At 40.3% G+C, this 13,311-nt stretch overlaps 1 protein-coding gene across 2 annotated transcripts in view; it reads left to right on the top strand.

The window, feature by feature from the left end:
- The first annotated feature begins 1,198 nt into the window (after positions 1-1,198).
- MAEA (macrophage erythroblast attacher, E3 ubiquitin ligase) overlaps positions 1,199-13,311 on the top strand; it is a 59,070-nt gene continuing 46,957 nt past the window's right edge. Inside the window, exon 1 of one of the 2 annotated variants that reach the window (XM_061629832.1) lies at positions 1,199-1,715. In XM_061629832.1, the coding sequence (XP_061485816.1) occupies positions 1,647-1,715 (69 nt within the window). In that variant the 5' untranslated portion in view covers positions 1,199-1,646. Of the gene's footprint in view, positions 1,716-1,856; positions 1,938-13,311 lie in introns of those variants that run through there. The other variant, XM_061629834.1, reaches the window with a different exon arrangement.

The raw sequence follows: 13,311 nt of genomic DNA, 5'->3' as shown, positions 1-13,311 counted from the left end.
CAAGTGGAGGAATAGGCCAAATGAATACAATCAAACACAAATTGTGCTCATTGCTGAGCCAACTTCATGGCAGTGAAGGTAGCAAAGAATTACTTCTCTGCCTCCACTGAATCCTTGGTACATTGTCCAGTACATCTTTATTGGGTGGTATGGACCTTTTATATTCTGGCCTCAAGAAGGTGCTGGAAAGTTGCTCACTGTGACTTATTTGTAAGACACCGTGAAGATAAATTTCATAGGTAAACTACCAGGGGTGTTCAGAGCACTGTCTGGACAGATATTAATGGATGAGTTTCAGCTGATAAAACACCCAAATGGAAAGTGTGTGTGTGTGTGTGTGTAAGATAGCTGGTGATCTAGACGAACCCAGTAAGTATTCAGACATTCAAACAAGCATCATTATGTGTGGGGTGGAAAAATAGTGTAATCTTCACAATCAGGATGAGTAGGGCACAGTTAGCATTCCAGAGTAAATATGAGGTGAGAGAAGGGGGATCAATCTAATTTTACATTACACCACACCCCATAGCAGCCATTTTGTTATGCCACATCCTCTATGGCAGCCATTTTATGACAGGCACTTGCAACACTTTACCAAAGTAAAACCGTTTTCATTTTTAAAAATTCTTTAAAACTTAAAAGTAAAAAAAGCACATATAAAATGTTAAGCTTTTTATTTTCATTAACTCTTTTATTAAAAGTTTATTAACTCTTATCGACAAGTTTAACGGAGAAGGGGGAGGGGTGCAGGAAGAACAGAGAAGAGGCATTTTGCAATTTATCAAGATAGGTCTACTGACACCTTATCTTTTACACACACAAAAGCATTGTGGGAAGCAATATATAAATTTAATAACCCTAAACCTAACTACCATGAAGGTAAAAAAAAAAATTCTGGAAAGAGACTCTGCATACGTTCAGAGATACTTCATTCCTCCAGTACCAGAATCATTTGTAAACCAGTGAGACCCGCTATAGTTACTGCACACTAGCCCTCCATATCCAGCACAGGGGAAAGACCGGGCGTTTTGCACTTTTATCTTTGGACATCCGCGCTTCTTCACTTCAACTGACAAGTTGGAGCTGTTAAATTAAATTAAAACAGCCGCCTTCAACTCCGCATCCTTAAGTCCCGCCCACACTCCGGGCATTAGGTTTGGATTGGTCAAAGAGAGAGCGATAGCAGGCGGTCGCTGGGTGATGTCAATCAGGTAACTTAAACCCCTTCCTTCCTCTCATTTCCTTTCCAGTCAAAGCTACTTTTACTAGCCCTTTCCTAAAGGAAATATCGCAAAGAGAAAGAGAGGCAGCTGGATGGCAAAACAGCGCTCCGTTTTGCCGTCTGTTTCCTCTAACTACGCCAGCCTGTGGCCTATCCATGGCCCGAATCATCCAGCTTTGAAGGGGAGGAAGGAAGAGGAGGAGCTCCAGCTCGCTCTCGGTCTCCCTGCTGGGTTCAGGCTCCGTGTGCCAGAGGAAGAGGCTCAAGGAAGTGGAGGCGGAAGCGCTTTATCTCCCAGGGTACAGTTCGCGTGCTGTACTAAAGGTTTCCTGTGGCTTCTACGAAGAGTGAGCCCAGAAAGAAGGACGAGGACGGAGGCGCCGCGGCGGCGGCGGCGGCGGCGGCGTTTGGTGCCCGGTCCAAGATGGCGGTGCAGGAATCAGCTGCTCAGCTCTCAATGACTCTGAAGGTCCAGGAGTACCCCACTCTCAAGGTGGGTGGCCTCCTCTTCCCGCTGCGCAGGCACTTGGGGGAGGCGCTGGGTCGGAAGAGGGCTCTTCCTCTTTCCACGCTGTAAGGTCCCTCTGAGCCGCGGGGGCTCGGGCTGAAGGGGCCCGTTCGTGCCCAGGGAGACGGGGAAGACTGCCTCGCTCCGGTGCCTTCCTCTCTCTTTCGGCTGAAACGAGCCTCTTCCCTTCACTCCCCGCTGTGTGTGGTACGTAACTGAGCTGGAGGGACGCGGGCGGCCCGGACGAAGCAGTTCATGGGCCTCTGAGGCGTAGTTGAGCGGAACGTTTCAGTGTTCAGCATCTATGGCTGAATTTGGAGAGAAGCGCAATATTATCGTCATCTCTTCGATGCGTGTGTGTGTGTGTGTCTATGGTGAGAGGCTTCACGATACAGCCGTGCCCTTGTCACATATAGTATTCATAGCTGTAGATGCGCTTTTAAAATATGAATATATAAAAATATTAGCCTTTATTTTAAGATCAGTAATCTTTTGATAGGTGGGGTCTTTGTAATTACGCAAGGAATTCTTTTTGACCTATACTTGTGAATTGATCTGTTTAAGGCATTTGTATAGCACTTTTCAGATTTAAGCCTGTCAAATCAATTTTTTTAAAAAAACAGTATAGAATCAATAAAGATGTTTTAATAAAACATTTAAACAATCTTGATAAACTCAACCATCAAACGAAGCATCCTAAAAATCCTGAGGGAATAAAAATTTTCATCTGGCTCTGAAAATATAACAAGAGACTATATGCCATGTGAGTTTCCCAAGGAAACTAAAGCAGGGCATCATAATAAAAAACACCCTATCCTAGCTTGCTCTCCACCTTGCTTCAGATACACCTGCAGAAGGCTCTCCAATATGAGGAACTTAGTATATGAGCAGATTCGAGTGGAAAGAGGCAGTATTCAAGGCATCCCACTCCTAAGCAAGTTTGGGCTTTGAAAGTTAAAAATCAGCACCTTGAATTGGGTCCCAAAGGAGACTGGGAGCCAGTGCTGCTTTCAGGGCTTGCTATAAGGTGCTTCGTGCCACTTGAGCCTCCGGAGATGGGGATGTATCTAATACTACTCCCAAGCTAGAAACATCCTTAAAGGGGAGTACAGCACCATCTAGAAGAGGCCTCACACCATCTCTTAAATCAGATGAACACCTTAACATCATCTCTGTTGTAGCAGTATTGAGTTTCAGTTTGATCCTCATCCAGTCCATTACAAATATCAAATATCCATTCTATGTTTTCACAGCATCATCTGAATTTGATGAAAAGAAGAAGTAGATTTTGATTATTAACAGACTGATGGTATGGCCCCAAATCTCTGGATGACATTATTAAGTGGTTTCATGTAGATCAAGAGTGAGGAACTTATGGCCCTCCAGATGTTGGACTACAACTCCTGACATTCCTGACCATTGGCCATGTTGGCTAGGAGCTAATGTTGTAGAAGCATTACAAGTTCCCCATTCCCAATGTAGATGTTGAACAGCATGGCGGATAGAATGGAGATTCTCAAACCATACAGAGTAATTGCTGTGAGGCAGAGCAGTGATCCCCCAGCAAATATGAATGGAACCACTGGAAACAGCCCCCCCCCATTCCCCACCTCAAACATTGAATAGGATACCCTGGTGGATGATTACTAAAAGCCACCAAGAAGTCCAGAACAAACAGGGTACACTCACCTTCTTCACTGAAAGCCATAACTGGAAGCCAGATTGTAATGGGTGTAGAAAATTGGAAAATCCATCCAAGTGCACAGCAACCACCTGCTCAAGCACCGTGTTTCCAAAGGCTGTATTTGTGGCCCTCTGATACTTGGAAGAACCTTGAGGGTCCCACAGAGGCAGAGCCTGACTAGGATAAGGATAGAGAAAAGTTACAAAGAAAAAAAAGCTTTTTTTTTATTGAGAGTGTAAGAAGATTGCTTCAAAGAGCATGTTCTTCATGTTGGTATACAGAAAGGGAGCCCAAAGGCAATCTGGGCAAAGCTCCTTAGAATTAAACTGGCTGCAGAAAAGAGGTGAATGATTCTTTGGCATGTTGTTGCCTTCAAGCCTAGAGAGGATCTTGATAACAAGGTACAGACATTTAATGGAAGAGAACTACTAATAAAAGGCGTAGCTCTTCCGATTACACCATAGTGAATAATTATGTTATGGTACTTCTGTATATGTTGGTTTGAGTCATCATAGTATCATAAGGTGAGTAAATCAAATTGTGTATTAAACATAAGAGGTTTATAGTTTGGCTGGAAATAATTCTGCTATGATTAATGATATAAAATGAAACATGGAAAGGACTCTCATCTCTTGAGAATGTGTAGTAAAAACTTGCACAGGTGCCTGGAAAAAAACTCATGTTTTTGCTTGAACCTCTCTTATTGCTGAACTCTTCTGTGTGCTTTTCCTTTCTTCTACACCTTTTCTATTTATTAAAAGATACAGTCAAATCAATATACTGCATGATACTGTGGGCTTTACATACCTTTTAAAATTCACATACATTAGGAATGGAAAGAAAACTAAAGAAATACAGCCTGTTTTAAAGATTTTGGCCATCTGTGTTATAGCTCCAGAGGAGGTATGTGTTTGGTGGTGGGGTGAAATGCTGGTCTTTTTGATTAAGGACTTTCAGTTGATTATTCCAACTAACCTATTAAACATCAGAATTAATACACTGCTTCCAGTTCTTTCAGTATTGGATCAATGAAAGTGAAGGTTTAAGGCAAGGTTTAAAATTTAAAGAAACAAACTTCAGGCTACTCAAAGCTGCTTTCTTGGTGGCTGTCCTTGGTTAGAGTTAAAATTACTGTTTCCATGGTAAATGCTACCATTTATTTACTTTGGATATTTACACTGGATTTTTATACAAGGCTATTCAGAAGCAAGTTCCATTGTGTTCTGTGTCGCTTAGTGCCAGAAAAGTGTGTATAAGATTGCAGCCTAAGGTTGCAGGTCTGTGTGTGCTTACCTGGGAGTAAGCCCAAGTGAGCACTCATATGGTATAGCTGTACTCATTTTATTGCCTTTATGGCTTCTGTTTTTGTGCTTTTATGATACATTTCTGCTTTTTATTGTAATGTTATTATTGACTATTATATGCCACCCGGCAGTTTATATTGAAGGGCTGTCTAGGAAATACATTAAATAAATGAAAAAAACACAGTGGGACTCATGTTTGAGTAAAATATGTATAGGATTCCTGTTACGTTGTTTTTTAAAATTTTACAAAATAAAAACGCAAAACTCTTTTTAGCATTTAATTAATAGAATAAACTTGATAAAATCATGTGCCTGTTTGAACAGGTAGCTTAAAATTAGAGTGGATAACTTAGCTATACAATCAGTAGCAATACTTTATAGATAAGGTGTAAGAAAAGGGTAAACAGGAGTAAGAAACCTCAATTTAATGCAACAGAAAGCAAATCAATAATCTCATGGTCCATGTGATAGCATTTTGGATATTTGAAACATCTCAGCATTGGGCATTTTCTGTGAACAAAGCACACATAAAGAAACTTGTTTCATTTTACATGTTTCCTAGTCTGTTGTGTGTTGTCAGTTACTTGACAAACGTGTTGTAGTCCACTGTTCTTCAACCTCGGGTCCCCAGATGTTGCTGGACTACACCTCCCATCATCCTTGGCCATTGGCTAAGCTGGCTGGGCTTGATGGGAGTTGTAGTCCAACAACATCTGGGGACAAAAGGTTGAAGAACAGTGTTTTAATGTGTTTGTCAATGCTCCTTAGGTTCCTATAGTGATCTCAATTGATGACAAGTGTTCCAGAATGCCAATGCATGAGTTGTTCTCAAGAACATTGTATGGAACAAGTGATGAGTAAAGTGCCCAACAGTGTAAAATTTCAAACGTTTGGTAGTATAAGCTGAAATTTTAAAATGGTTCTGTATATATTGAAACTTAGAGTTTGAGCTATCTGTCTGGAGCAGAAATTAATAAAATAGTGATGGACAATCTTGCATAGTGGTTCCAAGAAGTTGCAATGGCAGGAATACAATGCCGTTCCTTCCTCCCAAGCCAGTTGTGTGTGGGGAGGCAAAACATCTTTGATCATTGCACTATCCCAAGTTGGTACCTCACATTCTTTCTCTTTGATAAGGCATAGCATGAATGCTTGAAGTCTATAATTCATTGTTGGTCTATAATTTTCTTTGGGTTGTGTCCACCCTTTGGGTTGTGTAGACCCATTGAAATTAATGGACCTAAGTTAGTCATGTCCATTAATTTCAGTGGGTCTACTCTGAGTAGAACTAATATTGGATACAACTAGTTATTTATATGTAGAGCACAGATTTTTTTTAAAAGAATTCTGATTAATTTATATGTAAGTTTCATTTTTGTTACTGGCAATATTTATGTTATGTCATTTTTGGAACTTTTATGTGAAAGATTAAAAAAAATTAATAACTTTAACAATGGAAATTCATTTTTATCTCCAGTTTGTTTCATGAAGGGGTTTCTGCATGCACTTAACCAACTATTTGGTGCAGTTTGTGGAGAGAATGATAGTTCTACCTTTATTTGATTTCTGCCATGTCTTTACATGTAAGCTTTTCAAGGCAGCGTACATATAAAATAATGAAATATAATTAAATTAGTCCTGCTTGTGTCTCATCAGATGCTTAGCATTGTTCTGAGGAGACATCCCTTCATCCACAACTCTAATTAGGCTGAATTGTCTGGTTCATCTCTCCATGCCTGCCCTTCCCAGATATTCCAGTCAAAACTTCAAATAATGCTGCAGTGTAGATGGCAGCTTACTTCATTGGTGGCAAAGGCCACTGCTAGTTCATGGGTGGAGAATCTGTGGCCCTCCAGATGTGGTTGGCTGCAACTTTCATCATCCCTGATAATTAGTGACTCAGGCTAGAGTTGGGTTACAACATCTGAGGGCTACAGGTTTCTAGTCCCTGATATAGTTGGTTGAGTGTCAGGCTAGGACCAAGGAGACCCAAGTTCAAATCCTTGCTTAGCCATGAAACTCATCAGGTGATCCTGGAACAGTCATTCACACAACCTTACTGGACCAATGTGAGGATAAAATGGTCCAGTGTATCTTTGGGAAGAACTGAATAAACGAAATGTAATAAAAGTTGTTACTTTTTTTAAAGAAAGACATAGTAACAGGTAACAACTATCTGACTGATTCTATTTAGTGTAAGTATCAACCCTGCTTTTCTTTGTTCTTATAACATTAATAATTTAAACATATTTGATCTGTTAACTGCCCAGCCGTATGGCAGGGGAATCCTCTGTACTTTACTAACTGAATTTATGTGTTTTGTGAGTATTTTTGTTCATGCTTCTGTCCACTGCCCTGGAATCTTAAGTGTGGCTCAAAAATATTTTATTTAAAATAAATACAACAACTTGTAGGGCATTTTTACTGATGTGTGATCCTACTACCTGATGTCCCATGGCACCATTCCCCTCCAAATCCTCCTGACTTCAGTTTGCATATTCCCATTGGAGACTCTGTAGTTCAGGGGTCACCATCCTTTTTGGACCAGGGGACACATTTCAAATTTTGACAGGGCTGAGGGTGCCAGTCACAAAATGGCTGCCATGGAGGGAGCATGGCAAGTTCTCCTCCGTGGGGACAACCTCATGGGAAGTCAGCCTACAAGACCCCTTCCAACTCTATGATTCTATGTCTTGCTGGCCCTGATTGTGAAGATACTGCTGTTAAGGGCAAAAGAACCATGTTTTCCCCAGTGCCAGTCCTAACCCAAAGCCTAGACTGCCATCCTGTACCCAACTTCCTGCTGGGAGGAAGAGCGGGATATAAATCAAATAATAAATAAAAATAAAATAAACTTACCTGGGTGTAAGCCGAATTAAATGAAAAGAGACTTACTTCAGAATTAGACATGTACTGTATACCATTGTATTGTTAGTTAACTATACAATGAATTCTTAATAAGTCCCTGGACATTAGCTCCTGCACTGCAGGAGACATATCTAAGCTATTTGGGGAGGAGATTCTTTAACATCCACCTGCACTTATTTCGTGGTAGTGGTTGCTAGGAAAAAATGAAGGGCAAACTATGCAGATTCCAAGGACTAAAACAGAAATAGGAAAAGTGTACTAAGGGAACAAGCTCTTTAGGACCGTGGGGACTTCTTTTGACTGGTGTTCAAACAACTAACTTTCCAGTCACAGCTCTGACTTCACTCATTGGCTAAAAACACTGACAGGCAGATGCACATTTTGCTTCATAATTTTCTTCCCATTAAGAATGGAAGCTCAGAGTCTGGGGCCACTGCCAGGAGTGCCAAAGAAGGCCTTCACAGGTATCATGTTGGCAACCCCTGCTACAGTTTAATGTCTACCTGAAGTGATGGCAACAAGATAGAAAGCGCTGAGTGTTTAAGGGTGCAAAAGTTTATCTCCTACTTGTGTGAGATCTTGCTTAACGTTAGTTGGGGGAAGTCTGAGCTGTATCCATTGTATAAGGTCATGCCATTGTGATGCAAACACCATTTTCTTGGGAAAAGAGAGATGGTGCTGGATGTTGTTGATTGTATCTTGGCATGTGGAATACCTTTGATGATCTGGAACTTGCATTTAGGTGGCTCGTAAGATAGTTGCACTTGGAACAATTTATAGGTTTGTGTTTCATTTTTTGCTCAACAATATTATTTTGGTCTCTTTTCTTTCCTAACTCCCTAAGAATTCCCTAAGAATAATAGAGCTGTTTAGATGAGTGACCTTGTGGAGTCACTGAACGTGTGAGGAAGAGTGGATTTATTTATTTATTGTACTTATATACCGCCCCATAGCCGAAGCTCTCTGGGTGGTTTACAGTAACTAAAAACGTTAAAACAAATATACAAATTTAAAACACATCTTTTAAAAGCAATTTATTGGATTGTGCACAGAAACTGTGCTCCACCAACGTGCCCACTAGCCATGCCCCCCCATGGCCATGTGTTTGTGAAAGAGACCTCTGTGGAACCATCTGTATGTGCATAGGCCTCCTTTCACGCAGACGTTGAATGCAAAGGCACCAGGATTATGTGGCCAATTGATGCATTGGAGGAGCATTGCTTCTGGGTGCCATCTCATTCCATCTTTAACATATTCAAACCACTGTTCAAAAATCTGGGGGAGCCCCTGTGGTGTAGTGGTTAAGGTGTTGGACTAAGACCTGGGAGACCAGGGTTTGAATCCCCACACAGCCATGAAGCTCACTGGGTGAGCTTGGGCCAGTCATTGCCTCTCAGCCTGAGAGGAAGGCAATGGTAAACCACCTCTGAATACCACATACCATGAAAACCCTATTCAAAGGGTCGCCATAGGTCAGATCGACTTGAAGGCAGTCCATTTCCATTTTTTTCATTCAAAAATGTAGATAAAAGTTGATGATATAGGCAAATACTTTGTTAAGTTTCTTATGTTGTTGTGCTATATCTGCAGGTTTCTCTGTTTTATAACAGTTGGGAAAATGTTATTTGACACTTCTGTACTAGCATCAAGACTTGGTACAGTTTGTACTACTCTAAGCTAGACAAATTTATGAAGTCTGGGAATATTGAGTTAGAATGTCAAGACAAATGCAAATAATTCTCTTAGATTTCAGGAAACAAATAAAGTATGATCTTTATTGTTTTTCAAAGATTAGGAGGGGAAGAAAGGCTTACTATAAATTAGTTTTCTGTCAATATGTTAAATGATACGTATACTTAAATATATTAAACTAAAAAACTTTTAGTTGTGATTTTATAGTTGAAGTTATTTGAGATCCAACGAGAATTAAGTGGAACACAGAACTTAAAGTTAAATTGCAGCCTGTGCATTGGAAGCCAGCTTTACACAACTTTATATCTGTGACGTTAGATAGTGGATCAAGACTAATTCAGCAAAAGATGCTACATAAAGCACTCTGGCATCCAATATGCTCTAAGAACCTGGATATGTTAAGTAAGGACAACTACAGGAGATATAGTGAGGACATTTATGGATGTGTGCAATTATAGCACCTTTATGGAGAGAGGTCCAGACTGGAATAAATTAAGTTCTATATAAATATATGAAAACAGAAGGTATAAATCAGTAGTGGGTTGCATAACTGTTAAATGGGGTTGATGGAAGGACAGGAGAAATGGATTTTAAGTGAGTGGGTTACAGTCATATGTTAGGGGATTCATATGTTTGACTATGGGGCTAGGAACTTTAGGAAGAGGGGTTGTACAAATTTGTGCAACATTAATAAGCTGCTAATAACAAAAAACATGCTGTTTTTATGATCCCAATATAATGAGCATCTATATAATTCCAAAGAAGAAAACACTGTAGATAGCATGATCTCTTATATGACTGTCTTTTCTATTAAACCATTGGTTTTTTCCAGTTCTTTTCTTCTTCTTCACTATGGTGAAAATCTCATATCAGACATTTCAAGCAAGTAAGGAAATAATTTTCCTTTATCTTATTAAAACTATTTGACATCCATTTTATTATATCACACAAATTTTCCTATTTCCATAGGAATATTTTCTATAGGCAAAAAACCTTGCGGTTTAAGAATGTACCTATAGCCAATAGCTATTTCTATCAAACTTTAAAAAGCAGGGTAATTGGACAGCTATAGTGAATGCACCAGGGGAGCAGGAGACCTGACCTCCTCTCTGAGATATTGGACTGCCCTACAAATTTATCAAAATGCAAACACAATTTGGGTTGGTCTTTCACAGTCCAATCCATTTCCTGTGTAGCTTGGAAGAATTTGGTAACATGCCTTGGAGCATATGGTGAATGGTGGGAACACCTGCCATCTCCAAAGATGGAGAATTATATTTTTGTATGTTTGTTGGTGTCCTCCTTTGCTTCTTTCCTGTGTTACTAATGTTTCTACAGAATCTAATCTAGAAAATTTTATTTCCCTCATTATTCATCCTAGAAATTTGTGTCAAATTTATTTTTATTAATTTCAAAGCCTTTTATTGGTCAGTGTCATATGATGGAGAAGACAGCTTTTTGTGTTTCAAATTGGAGGTTATGTTCTACAGTAGGGCCCCACTCATACAGCGGGTTATGTTCCGGACCCCCACTGTAAAGCGGAACCCATTGACTTACATTGACCAAAATGGCAAAAAAACCCCATAAAAGCGGAACAAGCGCTGTAAAGTGGGGCCTTTCTGCAACTGACAACCGCTGTATTAGCGGAATGCTGTTAAGCGAAGCACTGTAAAGCGAGGCCCTACTGTATTTCTATTTTGGGTGCATTAACAGTTGAATCTGAAACTGAAGCTTGATGTAAAATCATACTGATTACAATATGTTGCTACTTAAACAATGACTCTAGCTGTTGCGGGGGGGGGGAAGGATGTATGTTTTCAGTCTGCTATGTTTAAACCACTTTAAGGCAAGGTGTTCACGGTCAATTAAAAATATAAAGCACACCTAGAATTTTGCTAGAATATATTTCACCTCCCACTGTTTTATCTTGTGCAAACTGAGACACTCCTGATATCCACTGGAGACTGTTCTGCAGAATAGTCAGTGCCATTATTCCACAGTTATTTTTGGAGTTTTTTAGTTCAGTTCTTTATTATACAATCATAGATCCGGAGTGTGAAACTTGACATAATTAAAATCATACACAATTTACAGAGTTTAATACTGTTTGCTTTCTAAAATCCAAGGGAGGAACCTGTTTTTGTTTTTTGTTTTTACAGATAGACTGGGCTATATAAAATAATTTTGCAACTTGTTCAGTAATAACCTTTTCTTTATCTGCTAGAAGATATTGTGTTAGCCACCCTGGGGGTTTGTCGGTAAAGGTTGTAATTAGTGGGTGAATAATTTTTGCCCTTGCGTCATGATAAAACTTGCATACAAAAAGGACATGTTCAATAGTTTCGACTTCATTTAACTTACAAATACATAGACGATTTTGGAGAGGGATACCATGGAAGCGACCTGATAAGAGTGAAGAAGGTAGGCAATTAAATCTTACTCTAGAAAACAAAAATCTGTAACTTGTGTGAGTTAACTCTTCTAAGTATTGTGCTGGGAATGGAAAACGAAAATTTAAACCAAAATGCAAAGGCGTGTGTGCCTTTGAAAGTAGATGTTGATGGTCCAAATCCTTTATTCGTTGACTTATAGTATGATTGGCTATCGGTAAGTCCCAGGATGCCAAAAGGTCCAAGGACAGCCCTAGAAGGTTTAGTTTTTCATTAAAGGTCTTGGACCAGGACCAAAGATTCACAAAAGGATCTTTCCAAATTTGATGGAGATATCCAAGAGAGGGTCCTGAATAGACCATCTTGACCCAGAATCTAAAGGCTATCAGCCAGGCTGTACATTCAGTTGAGACAATTCCTGCCTCAAGTAGAAGACCCTCTGAAGAAACACAATTTGGGAGGCCAAATATAGTTCGTAAAAATCTTGATGCCACTAGTTCCACTTTACTATTAAAGTTTGTTACCCATATCGGTATGCCGTAAAGAAGTTGTGAGAGTATTTTAGCTTTAAAATTTTTTAAAGCAGCGGGAATGTAACGTCCACCTCTAGTATGGAAAAACCTGGAGGTGGCTTTTGAGGTGTTTTGTGCAACAAGAAATGCAGACCGCATGTGGGGCATCCAAGATAGGGAGGAGTTTTTTAGTGTAAATTTTGCAAAGTGTTGCTGTACTTCACATATTCACAGAAATAGAAGCGAAAGAAAATGATTTCCTATAGGAAACTTCACTGAAATTGCACAGTAAATCAGACATATTTAAAGTGACCATCTGAGTGATATCAACTAACTTAATAATGTTGCTTCTTCTCTGCTAAAACAAGATCAGCATGGCACATGTCTTCTTTCTATTATTTGGACTGATTGCAGGTGTTGCCTATTAGTGAATTTCTCTGCTTTTTATTCTGGGAGGTTAGGATAGGTGAAACTAACCATAGGGGATGGGGAGGGGAGGGGAGGAGGAGGAGGGAGGGGAGGAAGGAAAGAGGAGAGGAGGGGGATGGGAGCAGGTGGGAGGGGGAGGGGAGGAGAAGGACAGGTTTGATCATTTTCATGTTTATTGAGTTCAGTGGGATTTACTCCCATGCAGTCATGCTTAGGATAGGTAAAACTGACAGGGAGGGAGGGCTGGCATGGGCAAGGGAGGAGGAAGAAGGAAGAGGGGAGGGGAGGAGGAAGGGAGAGGGGAAGGAGGGAAAAGGCAGGTCTGATCATTTGCATGCTTATTGAGTTCAATGGGATTTATTCCTATTCAGTCTTGGTTAGGATAGGTAAAACTGACCATGGGGGAGGAAGGGGGAAGAGGAAGGAGCGGATTGGAGGGGGGCAAAGGAAGGGGGAGGGGAGGGCAGGTTTGATCATTTGCATGCTTTTAAATGGTATTAACTCCCATGCAATCATGCTTAAGATAGGTAAAACTGACCATGGGGAAGGGGAATGAGGGGATTGGAAGGGGATGGGTAGGGAGGGGCAAAGGAAGGGGGAGGGAAGAGGCAAGAGAGGGGATAGGAGGGAGGAGAAGGGTGGGTGGGTTTGATCAATTGCATACTTTTTGAGTTTAATGGGATTTATTTCTGTGCAGTCATG

This window comes from Rhineura floridana, chromosome 5 (assembly GCF_030035675.1).
Source record: "Rhineura floridana isolate rRhiFlo1 chromosome 5, rRhiFlo1.hap2, whole genome shotgun sequence".
Classification (NCBI taxonomy): Eukaryota; Metazoa; Chordata; class Lepidosauria; order Squamata; family Rhineuridae; genus Rhineura; species Rhineura floridana.
The sequence above is the reverse complement of the archived record's forward strand: the minus strand, read 5'-3'. Positions and strand labels throughout refer to the sequence as shown.